General features: G+C 44.7%; 1 protein-coding gene across 1 annotated transcript; it reads right to left on the bottom strand.

The window, feature by feature from the left end:
- Window positions 1–2,188: 2,188 nt before the first annotated feature.
- LOC127575665 (uncharacterized) lies at window positions 2,189–18,045 on the bottom strand. The gene is made up of 5 exons (XM_052025554.1): window positions 18,026–18,045; window positions 16,151–16,292; window positions 13,680–13,808; window positions 2,343–3,112; window positions 2,189–2,199 (listed from the first exon to the last, which is right to left on the bottom strand). The coding sequence occupies exons 2-5, from the start codon at window positions 16,162–16,164 to the stop codon at window positions 2,189–2,191; spliced, it is 924 nt and encodes a 307-aa protein (XP_051881514.1). The 5' UTR covers window positions 16,165–16,292; window positions 18,026–18,045.
- Window positions 18,046–22,681: the final 4,636 nt, after the last annotated feature.

Genomic DNA, 22,681 nt, shown 5'->3' with positions numbered 1-22,681 from the left:
GAAAGCATAAGAAACTCCTTGCACAGTATCATCAACATTAGTGGATTGCACCTGTGAGCAAGATGCAGTTGGTGCAACACTATCAACCTCACTGGGTGGTGAAGTGCTGGGAGCCTTGTCTGCAGTCCCCACACTGACATCCACATAAGGAAATAATGAATAATTGGGAAAATTGGACCCACCTTGTTGATCATCAGTACCATTGGAATCCAACAAATGGAGGACTGTATCAGATGCACTTTGTCTATTACTATCATTCTGGGAAGTTGATGAATTGCTGAACTGGATTGAATGTCCACTTTTACCTTGTATGTTAGTAACAATATAGGAAGATGCTGATTGGATGGAAGGGCACGATGCATTTTGTGCCTCACCATCAACATGCAAGAGCAGCGATTGGGTGGAAGAGCAAGAATTGTTCAACAAATTATCATTAGTGGACTGGGATTGCATAAGTAAATGGGGTGTACCTGGTAAACCTGCTTCAAGGTTAAATGGTGGATTGGACAAATCAGATGTTTGTTCATTGGCAGTATTGATCAGAGAATTTCTGGGAGAGTTGGATACAGTTTGTACATTGTATTCAATGTGATCAGATGAAAATGTGTATGTTTTCCATACATCACTGTTAAAATGGGAAGAGATTGAAGATCTAGAATGTTGTGTATTATTAATATTGGATGTCGGTGACTGGGTGGGAGAATTAAATGGCTGCTGTACATTGTCATTAGGGTTAAGGTCATGAGATTTGGGTTCCTTGTCTCTAAAATTGGTGGCGAGAGATTGAAAGGGAACATAGGGTATATCATGTCCATTGTCTTCAACGTCAGTCAGTGATTGGTTGGAATAACAAGATAAATGTTGTGCTTTATTGTCAACAGTGAGATAACCTGACCTGGTCTTAGAATTGGACGGGTTTTGCGCACTATCGTGGAAGCGAGTGAACAGTGACTGTGTGTTGCAATAAGGTACATGTGGTTTGGCAGGAGCATAAGGGGATAATGGCTGTCCAGGAGAATGAGATACTCTCTCTGTGATGTCAGTGCATGTGGACAATAATTTAATTGATGTATTATTTACGCCAGTAGACAGTAAGTTAATTGGTGACTGATTCTTTATACTAGCTTCCGTATGGGGCCATGGTGAATAGGTAGAGAATTCCGATTCATGTCTTGAGCTAGCAATAGTGTGGGGGGATTCAAAATGTCTGGAGGTCTGTTGTATATGACTATCAATGTAGGTAGGTGGTGGTAGAACAGCAGAGCTAGACAGGCATTCTGACGTACCCTGTCTCTTATCCTCAGCATCATAGGGTCCAGTGAGAGAATTAAATGCACCTTCAGCATTTTGTTTGTCAGCAATAGAAGAATTAGATGTACTTTGTACATTGTCTAAGTCAATACATCGTGGTTGTGCAGAAGACTTGGATGGATGATGTGTATTATCTTCAACATAGCCATGTGTTAAATGTTTGCTGTTGTATGTTAATGCTTCATTGTAACAATAAGGATCTATAAAGTGTGTATTTTGCCGTGCTCCAAGGGAATAGTGTGATTTTTGTGGGCTAATGGATCTTGATCTTCTAGTTCTGGAATGATTGTCTGCTCCCTGGTTAACTGACAGTGATTCAGAATAAGAGTGGGACCTTTTCTGACTGACTTGGAAGATCCGTGTAATAGGTATTTTTGTTGGCTTTAGATTTTGAGTATCATTTTGTACAGAGGAAGTATTATCTTGTCCTTCAGAATTTAGATTCGTAGATTGGACACAAGGATAAAACACATCTTGTTCATTATCATTAGTTAAGGGATCTGATAATCCGATGGCATGGTTTGATGTAACTTGTATATTACTAGGAACATGTGAAGATGATAGTTGTATGAATGATCCCAATGTAACTGGCTTGATGCTGTTCTGTTTAAATGATTCACTGTAACAATTGGGGTATTCAATAGATTCTTTCAGACTTAATCTAGGTGAATGGGAACGTGACTGTTGCTGGTTAATAAATTTGATTTCTCCCTCTCTCTTGGGTCGATCTGCTCTGTGATTCACTGGCATTGGTCTTGTAAAGGAGGAGGGTCTTCTATCATTAAGATGGAAGATTCGAGTTGTGGATATTTTCTTTGGCTTTTGCCAATTGGTCCAGTTGTGTGAGTGTATGTCATCATCCTTTGTTTTGTATTCCTCACAGGTGATCTGTGGACAAATGGAAGGCTTGGCAATATCTTGCGTTTTATCAGCAGCATGAGGAGGAATTAATTGAGTGCACTGCCCAGATATGTATGTTACATCATCATCAATATAGGATAGCAGTGTTCGGTTAGGAGATCTAAACATACCTGGCACATTCTCAGCAAAAGTTACCCCAGACTGTCTGTAGTAATTATATTCATCTTGTTCATTGCTGCCAACTTGTGTGGATGGGGATTGAGTGGGAGAAATGGCTGCACCTGACATACTGTCATCGGCACGTGGATGCATTGTTTGAGCTGGTGATATAGGGACCGCATTAGCTTCGATATCAGAAGGCCAGTCAGGTGATGAGCCAGATCCAGGTGTGTAGTCATCAGTCTGATCAAATGTCAATCCGATTGATGAATTGCTTATATTGTGTATATCAACAGCTTGGCTCAATGGTAAGTGGCTCTGATGAGGAGAAATGATGTGAATCAGTATGGGAGAAGATGGTTCTACAGAAACTCCTTTTTTTGACCGTTGACTGGTATAACTATTTGGATACAAGCTGCCAAGCTGTTCGGTGTCTTCCTTCATTTTATCTGTTTTTGAAGCCATTAATCCTGAGTTTTCAGAACTTGGTGAAAAGTTGTGTTTGGGAACAGATTGTTCCAGAGCATCTGAATAATTCCAAAATGATTCTTCTGGGAGTGGAGGTGCAGTAGGTAGGTCACTGTAAGAAATTCTTCTGTCCTTCCAGCTTTCAGTAAAAGTCGGCTCATTGATCTCATAATGTTTGACTCTCTTATGTATTTTGTGATGTGGGCATTTCAAAAAAGTCACTTTGTGATTATTTTTTATTTTCTTATGATGTCCCTCAGTTGCAGCTTTCCTTCGTTCACTAAGGATATCCTGAAATCCCTCAACAAGTGGTCTGTAAGGTGAGAAAAAAAAAAGCATCACCTTGACGTTAGTGCATTGTCAAAGAATATGAGTAACACTACAGTGAAACCTAACTTGGAAATATTGTATTAGAACTTATCCTTTGAATATAAATACTATGACTATTTCTTTCACTTCTGTGTATTAGCTGAAAATTTCAGTTTGGAAATCCCAGATCTATTTATGGACGGACAACCTCACTGGACCTGTTAAACAGTGGTAAAACTTAAGCAGATGTAGCGTAATTCTTAATCAAGAAATATGATCCATCTATGGCACAAAGGAAAGTTAAGGATGCTTTCAAATTTAGAGAAAAGGCAAAGCATGCTACAAAGATTAGTGTTAGACAAAATTTTAAAAACTAACAAACAATGGAAGGAAAGAAATTAAGAGTAAGCTGGCAAGGAACTTTATAGAATATGTAAAAAGTATATAATAGGAACTTCCACAAGTATATAAAAAGGAGAGTAATGGTGAACGTGGATCCTTTAGAGGATGAGACTGGGTATTGACAATGAGAAATAAAGAAATGGCACAAACTTAGGACCCTTGTTATTTGTTATTTATGACAATGATTTGGATGCAAATGCACAATGCTTGATCAGTAAGTTTGCGGTTGACATGAAACTAGGAGCTGTTGTTGATAGTAAAAAAAAAGGTTATCATAGATTACAGGGGGACCTTGTTCAGTTAGGGAAGTGGGCTGAGGAGTGGTAAATGGATTTCAATGCAGACAAGTGTGAGGTGATGCATTTTGGAAAGTCAAACCAAGACTGTGAATAGTAGGGCACTGAGGAGTGTAATGGAACAGAGGGACCTTGGAGGACACATGCATAGGTCATTGAAAGCAGCATCACAGGTTGACAGGGTGGTGAAAAAGGTGTTTAGCACGCTGGCCTTCATCAATCAGGGCAATGAGTATAGGAGTTGGGACAAAATGTTGCAGTTGTATAAGTCATTGGTGAGGCTGCACTTAGAGTACTATAAAGTTTTGGTCACCCTGTTATAGGAAAGACATGCTTAAACTGGAAAGAGTGCAGAAAGATTTGAGGATGGTGTCAGGACTAGAAAGCCTGAGTTATAGGGAGAGGTTGGCCAGGCTGGATCTTTATTCTTTGGAATGCAGGAGAATGAGGGGGCTACCTCAGAAATGTTTAAAATTATGAAAGGCTTAGATAAAGTGGATGATAACAGTCTTTTACCCAGTGTAGGGGAGTCCAAAACTAGGGGGCATAGATTTAGGGTGAGAGGGGAACAAATTTAAAAGGGATCTGAGGGGCAACTTTTTCCCCACAGAGGGTGATGAGTATATGGAACAAGCTGCCAGGGGAAGTGGTTGAGGTAGGTATAATAGAATCATATAAGAAGCTCTTGGATGGGTACATGGAGGGGTGGGGCTTGGAGGGATAGGAGGTGAATGCAGGAAATTGGGACTGGCTGGGTGAGCAGCTTGGTTAGCATGGACTGGTTGGGCCAAAGGGCCTGTATCCATGCTGTATTGCTCTATGACTTTGAACATGGTAAAAAAAACATTAGAAGCACTCCAGTAGTAGTTGATGATGCAGAGGCATAAGGATGGGGAGTAGAGTCATAAAGTTATACAGCACAGAAACAGGACCTTCAGCCCACCACACCCAGACTGTGCCCATCTACACTGATCCCATTTGCCTGCATTAGGTTCGTATTCTTCTATACTTTGCCTATCCAAGCGCTGTCTAAATATCTTTTAAATGTCGTGATTGTATCCGATTCCACCACCTCCTCTGGCAGCAAGTTACAGATATCAGCCAATGTAAAAGAAATACTTTCCACTCAAATCACCTTTAAAGCTTCTCCCTCTCACCATAAACCTATGCCCTCTTTTTTTTACCCCTACCAGGGGAAAAGATTCTGACTATCTTCCATATCTATGACTCTTATAATGTTATGTACCTTTATCAGGTCACCCCTCAGCCTCCTTTGCTCCAGGGAAAACAAGCCCAGCCTATCCAATCTCTCCCCCTAACTAAAGTCCTCCAATCCAGGCAACATCCTGGTGAATCTCCTCTGCACATTCTCCAGTGCAACCACATCCTTCCTGTGGTGTGGTTACCAGAACTGCACACAACAATGCAAGTACAGCCTAACCAGTCTTTCGTAAAGTTGCAACCTAACATCACAACTTTTATGTTCTTTGCCCCAATCTATGAAGGCAAGCACCCTATCTACCCATGTTGCCACTTTAGGGGAACTGTGGACTTGAATCCTCAGGTCCTGTCACAATGTTGAGCAAAGAGCAAGCTCGCAGAGAACCCAAATGCAGCACACTGGTACGAGACTGGAGTCAGAATGCTTCCTCAGAACCAAACAGGCAGCAACTGGAAGGAATCTTGTCTCAGATCTGAGGTGGAGTCCCAACATGAAAACTGGATATCCTAAGAGGAACCGTGAAACCAGGACGGCTCGAGAGCTGACAACTCTAAGCAGCCAGGAGACAAAGTATACCCAAAGGTTGACCAATACTCTGGCAACTAGTGCTAGAGAAACCCAGGTACTTATGCTAGGCCCCTGATGGGGCTCAGGTGTGTGTCATTATGCAATTAGTCATGCAGAGAATCCATGTGCTGCCCAACAAGGCATCATCAATGGAGCCGAATCGAGGCCAGTACTCGGAACCATGACAGTACCCTGCCCCCACAGGAGCCTCCAGGCGACCCACCAGGCTTACCTGGATGGTTCTGATGGAATTCCTGAATGAGGGAGGTGTCCAAAATGAAGTACTAAGGAACCCAGGAACGTTCCTCCAGACTGTATCCCTCCCAATCCACCAAGTACTGCAGGCCCCTACCCCGGCGGCGTATATCCAGTAAACGCCGTACGCTGGGTGGTCGTCACAATCTGGGGGGGGGGGGGCGGAGGGGGCTTGGCTGGAGGGCACAATGGACTGCTAGCCACTGGCTTCACCTGAGACACATGGAAGGTAGGATGTAACCTCAGTCGTAGGCAATTTGAGCCGGACTGTTGTGGGATTGACGATCCACTCAATTTCAAAAGGTCCCAAGAAGCGAGGAGCCAGTTTCTTAGGCTCGTCCTTGAGAGGGATGTCCTTGGCTGAGAGCCAAACCTTCTGCCCAGGCTGGTACACTGGCGCGGGAATCTGCCGATCAGCGAATCTCCAGTTGCGGTCGGCAGTCCGGACCAGGGCCGCGCATATGTCCTCCCAGACCTTGTGGCAACGGTGGAGATGGTCCTGAACTGAGAGCACGGAGATGTCCCCTTCATGGATGGAGAACAGAGGGCGTTGGTAACCAAGTGAGCATTCAAAGGGGGATCTTCCAGTGGCAGTGCAGACCAGAGAGTTGTAGGTGTACTCAACCCAAGTGAGGTGGGTGCTCCATGTCGAAGGGTCATTTGCCATTATGCAACGTAGCGCTGTTTCCAAATCTTGATTTGCCTGTTCTGTTTGGCCGTTTTTTCTGTGGATGGAAACCAGACAATAGGCTTACGGATGTTCCAAGGGCCTGACAAAAAGACCTCCATACTGCAGAGACAAACTGGGGACCCCGGTCGGAGACAATGTCTGCAGGGATTCAGTGGAGGTGGAAGGCATGTTGGACGACCAGGTCGGCTGTCTCCTGAGCAGTAGGGAGTTTGGGAAGGGCCACAAAATGCACTGCTTTGGAAAAGCGATCCACTATGGTGAGAACAGCAGTGTTCCCATGAGAAGGGGGCAGTCCTGTGACAAAATCCAGGGCAATATGGGACCACGGATGGCTAGGTACGGGTAAGGGACAAAGCAGTCCAGCCGGTGGGAGGCTTTTCCACAGGCGCAGACAGAACAGGCAGAGACAAAGGAATGGGTATCAGCGTCCATGGAGGTCCACCAAAAGTGCTTCTTCAAGAGAAGAAGGGTCCTGTCAATCCCTGGATGGCAGGCGAAATGAGAAGAATGTCCCCACTGCAGAACCTGAGACTGCACAGGCTCTGGTACAAAAAGGCGGTTGGGTGGTCTGTTGCCTGGGTCAGGTTGGGTCTGTTGGGCTTCCTTCACTGCAGCCTTGATCTCCCAGGTGAGGGCCGCCACCACACAGGATTGGGGAAGGATGGTCCTCCTCGGTGGTGTATTGTCGGGAGAGTGTATCGGGCTTCCCGTTCTTGGACCCCAGACGATATGTTAGCGTAAACTGGAACCTACCAAAGAATAATGCCCACCATGCTTGACAGGAATTCAGGCGTTTCGTATATATTCCAGGTTCCTGTGGTATGTCCAAACAATAAACAGATGTTCCGCTCCCTCGCGCCAGTGCCTCCACTCCTCTAAAGCAAGCTTGACTGCTAGTAACTCCTGGTTCCCCACGTCGTAGTTATGTTCGGCAGGGGACAACCGGCGAGAAAAAAGGCACATGGGTGCAGTCTCTGATCCAAACTGGAGCGTTGAGAGAGGACGGCTCCCACCCCGGAGTCGGAGGCATTGACCTCTGCAACGAATTGGCGGGAGGGGGCTGGTTGGACCAGGATAGGAGAGGACGTGAAGTGTTTCTTCAGGTCCAAGAACGCCGAGTCAATTTCGGGATTCCACAGAAAAAGGGTCTTAGGTGAAGTCAGTCGAGTAAGGGGCGCCGCCACCCAACTATAATCCCTAATGAAGCAGCGATAGAAATTCGCAAACCCCAGAAACCGTTGGAGTTGCTTGCGTGTCGTGGGTCGAGGCCACTCCGCCACTGCCCAGATCTTCTCGGGATCTGCCCTTACTTGTCCGCTCTTGATGTATCCTAAGAAGCTGACGGAGGGGACGTAGAATTCACATTTCTCAGCCTTGACGAAGAGCTTGTTCTCCCAAAGCCTCTGGAGAACCTGACGGATATGCTGGGTGTGTTCCTGGAGACTACTGGAGAAGATCAGGATGTCATCTAGATAGACAAACACAAATCAATTTATGAAGTCTCGTAGGACATCATTGATCAGGGCTTGGAAGACGGTGGGAACACTGGTGAGGCCAAATGGCGTTACTAGGTATTCGAAGTGGCCGAGAAGGGTGTTAAACGCTGTTTTCCACTCACCTCCCTCCCTTATCCTGACCAGGTGGTCAGCGCTTCGTAGGTTAAGTTTAGAGAATATGGTGGCCCCGTAAAGAAGTTCAAACGCGGAACTGATGAGCGGCAGTGGATACATATTTCTGACGGTTATGTTATTGAGGCCCCGGTAGTCAATGCATGGACGCAGTGAGCCGTCCTTCTTCGCCACAAAGAAGAACCCTGCGCCTACCGGGGAGGATGAGGGGCGAATAATGCCAACCGAGAGAGATTCATTGATGTACTCCTCCATGGCCTCCCTCTCTGGTCGGGACAAGTTATATAGCTGACTGGTAGGTAGCAGAACCCCGGGGAGGATGTCAATTGCGCAATCATATGGCTGGTGAGGAGGCAGGGAAAGAGCCCCTTGTTTGCTAAGTATTTGCCCCAGGTCGTGATACTCCGCTGGGACCCGGGACAAGTCTGGGGCTTTGGCAGCCGACGAACTAGCGGTAGCCTGTACTGGAGCAAGGGCCGACTGGAGACAAGTGGAATGGCAGAATGGACTCCAACTGACTATCCTGCCCGTCACCCAATTGAGGTGGGGATTGTGGCGGCTCAACCAAGGGTACCCCAGGACCATCGGCATCTGTGGGGAGGTTCAGGTGGAAGTAGACCTGTTCCCGACGGTTCCCAGAGATCAGCAACGACAGCGGAGGTGTACAGTGTGTGACTCGGGTCAACAGTCTGCCATCTAGCGCCTGGACTAGAGAGGCACTCAATGGCTCGAGGAATCCCGGCCCAGGAGGCTATGCCTTCATGCAACAGATTCCCCTTGGCGCCGGAGTCCACCGAGGCAGAGAAGGACAGGGACTGTTGAAGGTGTCTTATGGTAGCTGGGACCAGCATCTGGTTCTGGGAGACCATAGGGAAAGTTGTCTGGCTCACCAGGATCCTCCTCTACTGGTGAGTCCTCTCCTTTGGGCAGAAGGGGACAAGTGGCAAGAGAATGGCCAGGCTGGCCGCAATAGAGGCAATCCCCAGCTCTTAATCTCCGATGTTGTTCGGAGGGAGAAAGGTTGGTTCCGTCCCAGTTGCATTGGTTGCTCTTCTTGGTGCATTTGGCTGGGTCGGGAGCGCCTCTAGGGGCGGAAGGAGAAGGAACTGAGAGGCTCGGGTCGGGAGAGGCTGGGAAGGTGACCCGTGGGGGGAATGGAGGTGTTGGACGAAACATTCTCTCTGCCGTTCCCGGAGTCAGTTGTCCAGCCTGGTGGCTAGAGAGGTCAATGCATCCAGGCTGGTTGTCTCATCCCGTGCTGCCAACTCATCCTTAATCCTGTCGCGGAGGCCTTGCCGAAAAACCCCCTGGAGAGCTTCCCCATTCCACTCCGAGTCAGTCACCAACGTCCGGAATGCCACAGAGTATTCTGCGACACTGCGGGAGCCCTGACAGAGGGTGAAGAGTCGCTTGGCTGCCTCTTTTCCGTGGATGGGATGGTTGAAGACCTTTCTCATCTCCCCGATGAAGGTGTGAAATGAGGAGCAGGTCTCTGGCTGATGGCCCCAGATGTCCATGGCCCATTCCAGCACCCTTCCTCGCAACAACCCCATGATAAATGTGACCTTGGATCTCTCAGTAGTGTACGTGGAGGGCCGCTGCTAAAAAACTAACAAGCATTGTAGTAGGAAGGACCAGCATTTTCCCAGATCCCCAGTGTGGGGTTCTGGGTCAGGTACATGCAGTTCCTTGGGTGGTCAGGTCATCAAACTGTACAGTGATGCTCCTACTGATGGCCAGAGCTGGTCAGACAGAACTCCAGAAATGGCAGAGGTAAGAAGAGCAGAGACTCAGCTGACCTGTTCACTGAGCTGCCCAACAGTCACAGTAAGGGTATGGAAGTCTGCCACACCCCCCTGGAGCTGCTGGTCATGCCAGCCCAGAAGTGAGCCCTGGCTGGTGAGGGCTTCATACAGGGGATTCCTGTCCACTGTGTTCATGGCAGGCCAGAGTATTCTGTCACAATGTTAAGCAAAGAGCAAGCTTTCAGAGAACCCAAATGCAGCACACTGGTACAAGACTGAAGTCAGGATGCTTCCTCAGAACCAAACACAGGCAGCAACCAGAAGGGATCTTGTCTCAGGGATCTGAGGTGGAGTCCCAACACAAAAACTGGATATCCAAAGAGGAACAGTGAAACCAGGACTGCTCTAGAGCTGACAACACTAAGCAGCCAGAAGACAAAGTATACCCAAAGGTTGACCAATACTCTGGCAACTAGTGCGAGAGAAACCCGGGTACTTATGCTAGGCCCCTGATGGGGCTCAGGCGTGTGTCATTATGCAACTAGTCGTGCAGGGAATCCATGTGCTACCCAACAAGTCATCATCAATGGAGCCGAATCGAGGCCAGTACTCAGAACCATGACAGATCCCTCTGTTCAAAAACATTCCTTAGTGTCCTACCATTTATTGCATATGTACTTCCCCTATTTGACTTCCCAAAATGCATCACCTCGCACTTGTCTGGGTTAAATTCCATCTGACGACGCTCCGCTCGACTTTCCATCTGATCTATATCCTGTTGTGGTCTTAGTCAACCTTCCTCACTATCCACAATCCCATCAACTTTTGTGTCACCTGTAAACTTACTAATCATACCTTCTACATTCACATCCAAATTGTAAATATTTATCACAAACTATAACTTTCAATTCTCCTTAATCTTACTTGCCAAGGATATTTCATCTACCCTTTCTGCCCTCATAATTTCTTTTTCTCTCCTATACACTCCATATTCCTCAAGACACTCCCTTGCTGCCTGTTGCCTCTGTCTGCCTTATGTCTCCTATTTTTCCCCGATAAAACCTTCAATATCCTTTGTCAACCAAGGTTCTCTAAAGAACTTAAAGCAATCACTGTTCTAGACTTATGCCAAACAAATGGAACTAAAGGCTGCAAGTTCACTGGATTTAATGGCCTGGATCTTAGTTCTTTAAAATACATGGTTACAGTGATAATGGATGCATTGGTTATGGTCGAACTGAAATTTCCTAGATTCTGGAAAGGTCTCAGTGGATTGGAAAACCACTTCAAACCACCCTGTTCAAGAAAGCTGAGTGACAGAAAGCATAGAACTACAGTATATGTCATTTAGCTAAAACTTTATCAGGAAATAGGAACAGGATACCTAGAAAATCACGATATGGTTAGGCAGAGTCAGCATGGTTTTATGAAAGGGAAAACTGTACTTGAAAAACCTCTTTGAGAGTTTAACCAACAAGATGGATAGAGGTAAACCAGTGGAGGTATTTGGATTCCCTACAAGTTTTCAATAAGATGGCACATAAAAGATTATTCCAACAGATAAGAACTCATGATATTAAGGATAAAATATCAGTATGGATAGAGGATCCATTATATGACAGAAAATGGAGAATATGGATAAATGGATCATTTTCCTGTTGACAGATTGTAACTAGTGGGATGCCACAGTGATCAATGCTGGAGCCTCAGCTGGTTACAATTTATGTGAATGACTTGGATTAAGGGACCAAGTCTATTGTGTCTAAGTTTTGCTAGATATAACGAAAATCGTGAAGAGGACACAAAATGTCCACAAAGGTATCTAGACATGTTAAGCAGAGGTGAAAAGTTTACAAATAAAGTATAATGCAAGGAAATGTGAGGTTATCTGCTATGAAAGACAAAGTAAAAAGTTGATTATCTAAATGTTGCGTGACCAGTGAATGCTACTACTCAGAGAGATCTTTGACAAGATAAACAAATTTAGCATGCAAGATAACAAATAATTAGGAAAGTAAATTGAATGTTAACTTTCACTTGCATAAAGGATGAAAGGGAGGTTTTGCTGCATTCATACAGGGCCCAGCGTACTGCATATGCTTTTGGTCTCCTCATTTAAGGAATTTTATTCTTGCTTCAGATGTAGAGAAGATTCACTGAAGGGTTTGCTGGAGTAAAGGTGTTGTCTTATGAGGAAAGCTTGAGCAGATTGAACGTGAGCATACAAGTGTTTGCAGAAGGAGGTCATTCAGCCTGCTGTGCTTGTTCTACCATTCGGTAAGATCATGGCTGACCTCTGGGTCACTTTACTGCACCAACTCCATATCCCTCAATTCTCGTAATATCTAAAAATCTATTGATATTTGTCCTGAAGTGAGTCTCCACAGCCTGTTGTGGGGAGAACTCCAAAGATTCACTACACTCATCTTAGTCCTGAATGGCAGATAACTTATCCTGAGACTGACCCCTTGTTCTAGATACTTGAGCTGGTGGCAACATAAACTTACCCAGGTCCCTCTTGAGTATCATACCTGTTTTCTCTCACTATTTGAAAAATACTTAACATTTATATCTTGGTATTTTGTAATTCTGGGCCTATATGTTCTGAAGCTTAGAAGAATGACAGGTGATCTTATTGAGGGGTTTGACAGAAGCTGTGAGAATGCTTACTCTAGTGGGCAATCCATAAATAAGGTCAAGATAATGACATTTCAGACTAAGGTAACAGGATCAGGCTGAGTCGACGTGGATTTAGGAAAGGGAAATCCTGTTTGGCAAATCTTTTAGAGTTCTTTAAGGTTGTAAATAGCAGAATTAATCAAGGGAACCAGTGAATGTGATCTTTCTGGACTTCCAGAAACCCATTGATAAAGCGACACATGAGGTTATTGACTTGGGATTGTGGAGAACATGCTAGCATGGATAGATTTTTGCACAGTAGGGGAATTAAGGGTTATGGGGAAAAGGCAGGTAGGTGGATCTGAGTCCATGGACAGATCAGCCATGACCTTATAAAATGGTGGCGCAGGCTCAAGGGGCCAGATGGCCAACTCCTGCTCCTATTTCTTATGTTCTTATGGATTGAGGATTGGTTAACAGACAGAAAAATCAGTAGTACTAAACAAGTCATTTCTCGATTGGTAGGACGTAATTAGTGAGGTGCTGCAGGGATCGATGCTGTCAGCCAAGTTTTTCATAATCTGTATCAATGATCTGGATGAGGGGACCAAGTTTAATATATTCCAGTTCACTGATGATATGAAGCTGAAGTGTATGTTGTGAAGTGGATGCAGTGGGGCTTCAGAGGGATGTAGAAAGTTAATGGACTAGGATGTAATAGGTATGATTTAATGTGGAAAAATGTATCTTATCATCCACTTTGAGAGGAAAAAAAATAGGAAAGCAAGGTATTTTTTAAACTGTGAGGAATAAGAGGGTCTCAATGTTAAAAGGGACCTGCGTATCCTTGCACGTGCTTCACTGAAAGTTAACATTCAGGTGTCACAAAAAGGCTAAAAGGCAAACAGCACATTGGCCTTTATTTCAAGAAGGTTTGAGTACAAGAGTAAAGATGTACAAATGGCAGACCAGGCATTAAGGGCTGAATGATCTTGCTTCTATTTCATGGATTCTTATGTATCCAGAAAAATAGTAAGGTAACAAAATCAGACGGTATGTCAGAGGGCATGGTGAAGATCCAGTCAGTCTCGTAACATGCTGCTCATGTTGAGTTGGAGGAATGCAGTCTGTGAATTACTCACTCACTTGTAGGTGATTTTCTGGTGTACATACTGCAATGGTTCCATTCCATGATTGGGCCCAGACTCTCCACTGTCATCTCGTAATAGTGAATGTTCAAACATATCTTTTTCTGTGAAGTTTCTGAAATCATATCTGCAATAAATAAGAATTGAAAAGTTCTCATCACTTAGTACAGCACAGTTCGGGCTCACAATGTTGTGCTGACCTATATAAACCTACTCCATGATCAATCTAACCCTTCCTTCTACTCAGCCCATAACCATACATTTTTTCTTGCATCAAAGGAAACCCGAAGGAACACCCAAAGGAAACCCACCCCGTCACAAGGTGAATGTGCACATTCCACACAGACAGCACCAGAGATCAGCATTGAACCCAGACTGCTGGACCTGTGCGGCTGCAGCTCTAATAGCTACACCGCTGTGTCACCCACACCGTGTCACCCACACCACTGTGTCACCCACACCGTGTCACCCAGACTACACCACTGTGTCACCCACACCGTGTCACCCAGACTAAACCACTGTCACCCACACCGTGTCACCCAGACTACACCACCGTGTCACCCAGACTACACCGCTGTGTCACCCACACCGTGTCACCCAGACTACACCGCTGTGTCACCCAGACTACACCGCTGTGTCACCCAGACTACACCACTGTGTCACCCACACTGTGTCAGCCGCACCACACCGCTGTGTCACCCACACTGTGTCACCCACACCACACTACTGTGCTGTCCAGAACCTGTTGGATCCCTTGAACACACTCATTGAGGAAAATGAAGAGTATCACATTTTGAAAGTGACAGTCGCACATAATTACAGCTTCAGGACAGTGGTGAACTGGTGGCACCTTCACCAAAGGAATAATTACAGTGTGATGTCTGTATGAACAGCTTCCATTAATTTGGGAATCATTAATGCAAAATAATGGCAGGAATTGTTTGTAGTTGCCAGCCAAAAACAATATGGAAAATTATTTGAAAAATAAAACATTGTGATATGTGGAAAAGGCCGATGGATGATCTGATAGAAGTCTTTAAAATTTTGAAATGGTTTGACAGAATAGATGCAAAGATTTATCCCTTTGTGAGAAAGAGTGCAGAACAGGGGTCATAACTACAAGATGAACACCAATAAATCTAATGGAGAATTCAAGAGAACTTTCTTTCCCTGTGATAGTGAGTTTCATATTGTTACCATTCTCTAGGTAGTGATTGAGACAAATCATTCAGATGCCTTTGAGGGGAAGCTTGGTAAACACAAGGGAGAAAGGAACAGAGTATATGCTCATGGGGTGAGACACTGAGATGTGCAAGAAGGCTGGTGAGGAGCGTAAGCACCAGCATGGACCTGTTGGACCAAACAGCCTGTTTCTGTGCCATAAATACATGTAAATTATGGGAGATTTCAAAAAGTAAAAAGAGATAAAATGCAAGACAGTGCTTGAAAATGGAGAAAAATGTGTACATATAAAAGTGCATAAGAACTGATGAACATGTAGCTCTGATGATCTGACCTTTCCTGTTGATTGAGCTGAGTGACTCCCTGACTGCAAGAGGACTATCAGTATCAATGTGTCCACCATGCAGTGAGGAGATGACTGAAGCTCTACCATTTTTAAAACAAAAATATTCATTGCTGTCCTGTGGGCATCCAATCTCCAAGGACGTTCAGAAGCATCATGCCAATTCTCGGGGGTTTATGTAGATTACGCGGTTCCCACAAGTCAGTGATACCAGTGCCATAGAGTTATTAACCTATAACAGCAGGGAAACAGGCCCTTTGGCCCAACTTGTCCTTTCCGACCAAGGTGCCTATTTGAGCTAGTCCCATTTGGCCTATATTTCTCTAAACCTTTCCTATCCTTTTAACTGTCCAAGTGCCTTTTAAATGTCATAATTGTACCCACCTCTACCACTTCCTCTGGCAGATCGTTCCATACGTATACTCACCACCCTCTGTGTGATGCCCCTTGGGTCCCTTTTAAATCTTTCCCCTCTCATTTTAAACCTATGCCCTCTCGTTTTGGATTCCCCTGCCCTGAAGAAAAGACTTTGGCTATTTACCTTATCCATGCCCCTCATGATTTTATATCACCCCTCAGCCTTCTAACTCCAGCGAAGAATGTCCTCACCTATCCAGTCTCTCCTTTTAACCCAAGCCCTCCGATCCTGTAACATCCTTGTAAATCTTTTTCTTAATTACATCCTTCCTATAGCAGGGTGACCAGAACAGTAAGCAGTACTCTAAATGTGGCTTTACCAACATCTTGTACAGCTGTAACATGATCTACATGTGTCATCTGTTACAAACCGTGAGGCCTTCCTATACATTATTGTGCAGCAGGTTTGTGATCAGGCAACTCTGACCATCTTACTGGGTGTGAGAAGTATGGAAGAGATTGAGGGTGAAAGGGGGAAGAGAATGAAAAAATAAAATACATAAAGCAGAGGACATTCCTGAACTCACTGTCGATTGTCCATGATAGTCCAAGATGTCGGAAGGGCCGTAACTAAAACCACTGAAAATACAAGAAATATGATTGCAAGGCCAAGGACCAGAAGCTGCTTCAGGGTATAATTCTTTTTCGGTTGTTTTCCATCATCAGCCCCTGTTTTATATACAAAAGAAATTCTAAATGAGGAAGAAATATAAAATTAAGGTCAAATTTAGAACATAGAACATTACAGCACAGTACAGGCCCTTTGGCCCACAATGTTATGCCAACATCTATCCTGATCTAATATTCATCTGACCTTCCCCTCCCACATAGCTCCCATTTCTCTATCGTTCATGTGCCTATCTAAGAGTCTCTTAATGTCCCTAATGTATCTGCCCCACAACCTCTACAGGCAGTGTGTTCCATGCAGCCTCCACTCTCCATGTTAAAAAAAATACCCCTGACATTCCCCCTTATACCTTCCTCCAATCACCTTAAAATTATGTCCCCTCATGTTAGCCATTATCACCCTGGGAAAAAGTCTCTGACTGTCCACTCGATCTATGCCTCTTATCATCTTGTACACCTCTATCAAGTCACCTCTCATCCTCCTTCTCTCCAAAGAGAAAAGCCCTAGCTCACTCAACCTATCTCATAAGACATGCTCTCCAATCCAGGCAACATCCTGGTAAATCTCCTCTGTACCCTCTCTAAAGCTTCCACATCTTTTCTATAATGAGGCAACCAGATATAATACTGCAACATCACCTCATGGCTCTTGAACTCAATACCCCGACTAATGAAGGCCAACACTCCATATGCCTTCTTAACAACCCTATCAACCTGTGCAGCAACTTTAAGGGATCGATGGACATGGACCCCAAGATCCCTCTGTTCCTCCACACTGCTAAGAATCCTGCCATTCACCTTGTATTCTGCCTTTGAATTCGATCTCCCAAAGTGTATCACTTCACACTTACCCAGGTTGAACTCCATCTGCCACTTCTCAGCCCAGGTCTGCATTCTGTCAATATCCTGTTGTAATCTACAGCAACCTTCTACACTATCCACAACACCACCAACCTTTGTATCATCAGCAAACTTACTAACCCACCCTTCCACATCCTCATCCATGTCATTTAAAAAAATCACAAAGAGCAGGGGTCCCAAAACATATCCCTGTGGAACACCACTGGTCACTGACCTCCAGGCAGAATACGCTCCATCTGCTACCACCCTCTGTCTTCTATGGGTGAGCCAATTCTGAATCCACACAGTCAAGTCTTCCTGGATCCCATGCCTCCTGACTTTCTGACTGAGCCTTCCATGAGGAACTTTATCAAATACCTTACTAAAATCCATGTTCACCACATCCACTGCTCTAACTTCATCAATGTGCTTTGTCACATCCTCAAAGAATTCAGTCAGGCTCGTGAGGCACAACCTGCCCCTCACAAAGCCATGCTGACTGTCCCTAATCAGCCTATGCTTCTCTAAATGCCCATAAATCCTGTCTCTAAGAATCTTCTCCAGTAATTTGCCCACCACTGAAGTAAGACTCACTGGTTTGTAATTCCCAAGGTTATCTTTACTCCCTTTCTTAGACAAAGGAACAACATTTGCCACCCTCCAATCATCTGGCACTACTCCTGTGTCCAGTGAGGATGCAAAGATCATCGCCAAAGGCGCAGCAATCTCTTCCCTTCCCGTAATAACCTTGGATATATCCCATCTGGCCCCGGTGACTTATCTATCCTAATGGTTTTCAAAAGTTCCAGCACATCCTCTTTCCTCATGTCAACACGCCCTAGCATATCAGTCCGTCGTACACCATCCTTACATACATCAAGGTCTCTCTCTCTGGTGAATGCTGAAGCAAAGTATTCATTAAGGACCTCCCCTACCTCTTCCGACTCCAGGCACACGTTTCCTCTTTTATCCCTGATCGGTCCTCCCGTCACTCTAGTCATCCTCTTATTCTTCACAGTTTAGTTCCTTTAACATTTTTTATTTGGTTTTAAATTTGTTAAACTTTGTATAAACTAGTTATTAAAATAATTTATACTTAATAATTTGTAATTATACCTTTCCTCCTTAACAGCCTGTTTTGTGTATCCCACTTCTGCTTTGGCTCATTTTGAGTGTGAGTGCTTAGTTCAGTATTTCCTTGAAATAAACCATGAAGAAAATCTATGAATGATACAATTTCCACATTCATTGCATGAAATGTTTTGTTGCTTCCAGTTCATTTTCCTGTGTAGTTCACATATCCTTCTACTTCTTTAAAATTTAAAAGTAGGTCAGGCACTCAACAGATAATGGTTCTTTTATTTCTGTGCCAGGTTCCTGTACTAACCCCGTGTCCCATGATTTCCTCAGGATCCACAAATCTATCAATCTTCATCTTGAATACACTCAGGGACAGTGTCTATAGTTGTCTTGGGTAGATATTTTCAAAGATTAAATACCCTCTGTAAGAAGTTTCTTTTCATTTGTCCTGAAAATGGATCCCTATTTTGGTACAGAGTCTATTCTAGGTACCCCAGCCAGGCAAAACATCATGACTGCATCTACCCTGTTGCTGAAGATTGCACAATGTTCACTCCTCAGCAAATGAAGCAGCCCTTGCTGATACGCAGCACAACCCAGACCAGGCCTGATAAGTGGCAAATAATATGCAAGTCGGAAAAGCGTCAGGCAATGACTTACTATCTCCAACAACAGAGTGTAACAACCTACTCTAGATGGTCAGTTGCATTATCATTGACAAGTGCTGGGGGTTGCCATTGGCCAGAAGTGAAGAAGTTTCTCCTCATCTCAGTCCTAGATGACCTACTCTGTATGCTCAAACTGTCCCCGAGTCCGAGACTCCTCAGTCTGGGGAAACACCCTCCCTGCATTGAGCCTGTCAAGTCCTTTCAGAATTCGGTAAGTTTTGATGAGATCTATTCCCATTCTTGTAAACTCCAGAGAACACAGTCTGCTCATTCTACTGAAGTTCATCACCATTCTTCTCTTTGTTTCCCACTTTTCCAAGTTTGTGTCATCCATAGATCTTGAAATTGTGTTTGAATCACCTGAGTCCAAATGGTAATATAGATCAAGAAATGTGATGGGCCTAGTTCTGATTCTTGCTTACTCACCTGCAGCCTGAAAAACAACTATAACTTTGTTTCATGTCTCTGAGCCGATTTTTTTCCCATGCTGCCACTGCCTGTTCAATTCCATGGGTTTCTTGCAAAGATGGAACACATCTTTTACCACATGTTGTCAGAATACATAAATTATGCGGAAAACACTGTTACTCTGTTTCACCATCTATCGCATGGAGGAACAATTACCCAGGACGATAGTTTCTGCTTGTTAAACATTTAAGCCCCTAATGAATCAATTCAGCAGGTCAGTGAAGAATACTGAATTGGTAAGAACACTGCAATCAGCAATCCTTCAATCATTCAGTGTCATGAGTATCATGGACCTAATGTTCCGAATGTCACTTGTTTTGCAGCCAAATAAAGGAGACAATTTATGCACAGCAAGGCCTTACAAACAGGAATCAGACAAATCAAATAATGTAATTTTACAAATGTTGTTTGAGAGATGAATATTAGCCTCAGGGAGAGCTTTCAATGCTCTTTGATCAATGCCATTGATTTGTGTACTACCACACACTATGATGGAGGGGGTCCTTTGTATGGACTCAACTTTGTCTCCACTTTTACCAATGCTATCATGAACAATTTCATTTTCTGCAGGTAGATTCATATGAACAATGCATTATATTGATTTATTAATTATCTGTTGCAGAAGTAATCTGCCAGCTTTGACTTACAGGACTTAGACAGTGCTGGCATGACCAAGCTACTATTTGTGATGGACATTGAAATATGCCTGAAAATGCAGACAGGACTTCATGTATTCAGAATTCAGCCTCTTCAACTGTGTAGCATTTTCCAGGTTATATGTTGGGAAAATGAACCACTCCTTGTATCCAAGTGTTTAGTGGTGGACAATGACTCAGAATTTCCTGACTCAGATTAAAATTTTGCCCAGTGAGGCACATACCACAAACCAACTTGGTTGAAGAAGCAGTACTGGTGGGGAAGCAGCAACATTAATTTCAGGTATTTTCCCACTCCTCCCTCTTCCGCCTGTTTTATATGTCTCCTTGTGGTGCTGATTTCATGAATTGGCCATTTTCATGGCGTAATCGCCATGTAAACTCTATCAGTCACAGTTACACCAAGCAGTCCACATTCCATACATATTCCAGCACCATTCCCCCAACTCTTACTCCGCTACATCGATGACTGCATTGATGCTGCCTCCTGCACCCGTGCAGAACTAGTCAGTTTTGCTACCAACGTCCACTCCTTCCTCAAATTCCCTTGGACCATTTCTGTCTCCATCTCAGGAGCCCACTGACATTTACTACAAAGCCACAGACTCCCACAGCTACCTTGACTATACCTCATCCAACTGTGTCTCTTGTAAGAACACCATTCTTTTCTTTCAGTTTCTCTAATTCTGCCACATCTGTTCTCGAAGTGAGGCCTTCCACTCGAGGACACCTGAGATGTCCTCCTCTTTCAGAAAACCGCTGTCCCCCCCCCCATTAGAAAAGGAACCCTCACCCACATCTATTTCTGCACTTCTGCTCTTACCCCTCCTCCCCATAGACAGGGCAGGGATAGAGTTCCCCTGGTCCTCAACTTTCACCCCACCAGCATTTGTATCTAGCACATCATTCTTAGAAATTTATGCCAGCTGCAACACGATCCCACCATCTTACCCTCCCCACCCCTTTCTGCTTTCTGCAAGAATTGTTCTCTCCATGACCCTCTGGTTCGCTCATCCCTCCCTCCCCCTCCCCAGGCACTTTTCCTTGCAATGGTAACACCTGTCCTACACCTCCTCCCTCACCATAACACAGGGCCCTAAATAGACTTTCCAGGTGAGGCATCTCCTTCAAACTTGTTTGTTGCATCTGGTGCTCTCAATGTGGCCTCCTCTACATCGGTGAGACCAGGCACAGACTAGGCAACCACTTTGCCAAAGACCTGCGCTCCATCTGACATGGTCTTCCGCAGCTCCCAGTTGCCAGCCATTTTAATTTCCCTCCTCATTCTCGCACCAACATGTCCGTCCTCAGCCTCCCAAGTTGAAGCCAAATGCAAACTAGATGAACAGCACCACATATTCTGCCTGGATAATCTGTAGCCTGGTGGCATGAACATTGAATTCTCCAACTTGGGGTAACTGCTTCCGCCTCTGTCCCTTTTCTCTCTCCTCCTGATCCACCCAGTTCCTCCTCCACCCACCCCATCTGCCCGCTCCACCTCATTTGATTCCATGCTCCACCTTCCTTTCCAATCAGATTCCACCATCTGCAGCCTTTTGTTGCCTCCACCTATCATCTCTGTTGCTATTTCCACTCTACCCTCTTCACCTGGATCCACCTATCACTTGCCAGCTCTTGCTCCACCATTCCCTCACCTCTTTATACTGGCCATCTCCCCTCTATCTTTCAGTCCAGATGAAGGGTCTCGACCTGAAACATTGTCTATTTCCCTCCATAGATGCTGCCTGACCTGCTGAATTCCTCCAGCAGATTGTTTGTCGCTCCAGATCCCAGCATCAGCAGTCACTTGTGTCCTCAGTCACAGTTTGTTTGAGCAGGTGATACAAAAAAAAACTCCCAAAAGTGAAATGAAAAGTGATGAAGTCATGATGTGAAGGTTCTAGCAATTGTAAGCAACACGAACATTTAAGCACATGCTCTCCCTTTTGTGCATCAATAATGGAGTGATTTTACAAATCTAAAGGTCCAAACCTGCACTTGCTTTTTTTTTCTAGATGCTCCCAGTTATATTGGGCCAGAAAATATCTGAGTATCTGCCATTCAAGCCAAGCTGTCACTGACTTGAAAGGCTTTCAACGTTTGACCATCCTTCTGGGAATGTTTTCCAGTATATTCTTCGAGGGGTAAACCTCCTCTGACCATTGGTATGTGGCAGTCAGGATGGAGAGAATTAAATGAGCCAAAAGAGATGATTTGTCTGTGAGACAACAGAAATCTATCCTGGTCTCTTTTGAATGGAAGATATTGAATTGTTTCATCATGCTCAATCTCAGAGAAAGAAAGCTTTACACTTACCTGTACGTTAGTAACCCTTTGATTCTGAGTTTGTTTTAAGACTACTCTTTAGAAGCAGCTTTAAGAGAAAGTGTATGTAGAATTTAATACACTGTGATGTGCTGAGGTTCCACTAAAGTGATATCATGAATGGAAATTGTCACTAGATTCCTGATGTCATAGGTGGGCCAGTGGAGGTGGGGTGTGGAATGGTAGTGGCAGAAGTACAGAGGGTGGAGGCTGGATGGGGATGCAGCTTGCTGAGTTGAGGTGGGGAAGCAGGTGGGATGGGAGGCAGAGGATGAAGCACTAGGTGGAGGTACAGGGATTGAGAGGTGGCGACTTGCTTACTGTGCCAACTAAAAGAAAATCCAGGCAGTTCACGGCATCTGTGCTACTTGTTTGTGCATGCAGCCAGTGCTAC

Source organism: Pristis pectinata, chromosome 11 (genome assembly GCF_009764475.1).
Source record: "Pristis pectinata isolate sPriPec2 chromosome 11, sPriPec2.1.pri, whole genome shotgun sequence".
NCBI classification, from domain to species: domain Eukaryota; kingdom Metazoa; phylum Chordata; class Chondrichthyes; order Rhinopristiformes; family Pristidae; genus Pristis; species Pristis pectinata.
This window is presented reverse-complemented; position numbering and strand designations above follow the sequence as displayed.

What these genes read in the sequence shown, in the direction of transcription:
- LOC127575665 (XM_052025554.1), bottom strand. An exon ending in CACCAGAAAATCACCTACAA is followed by an intron (nt 3,113 to 13,679) that starts GTGAGTGAGTAA and finishes CTCACCTTACAG; the next exon opens with ACCACTTGTTGAGGGATTTC.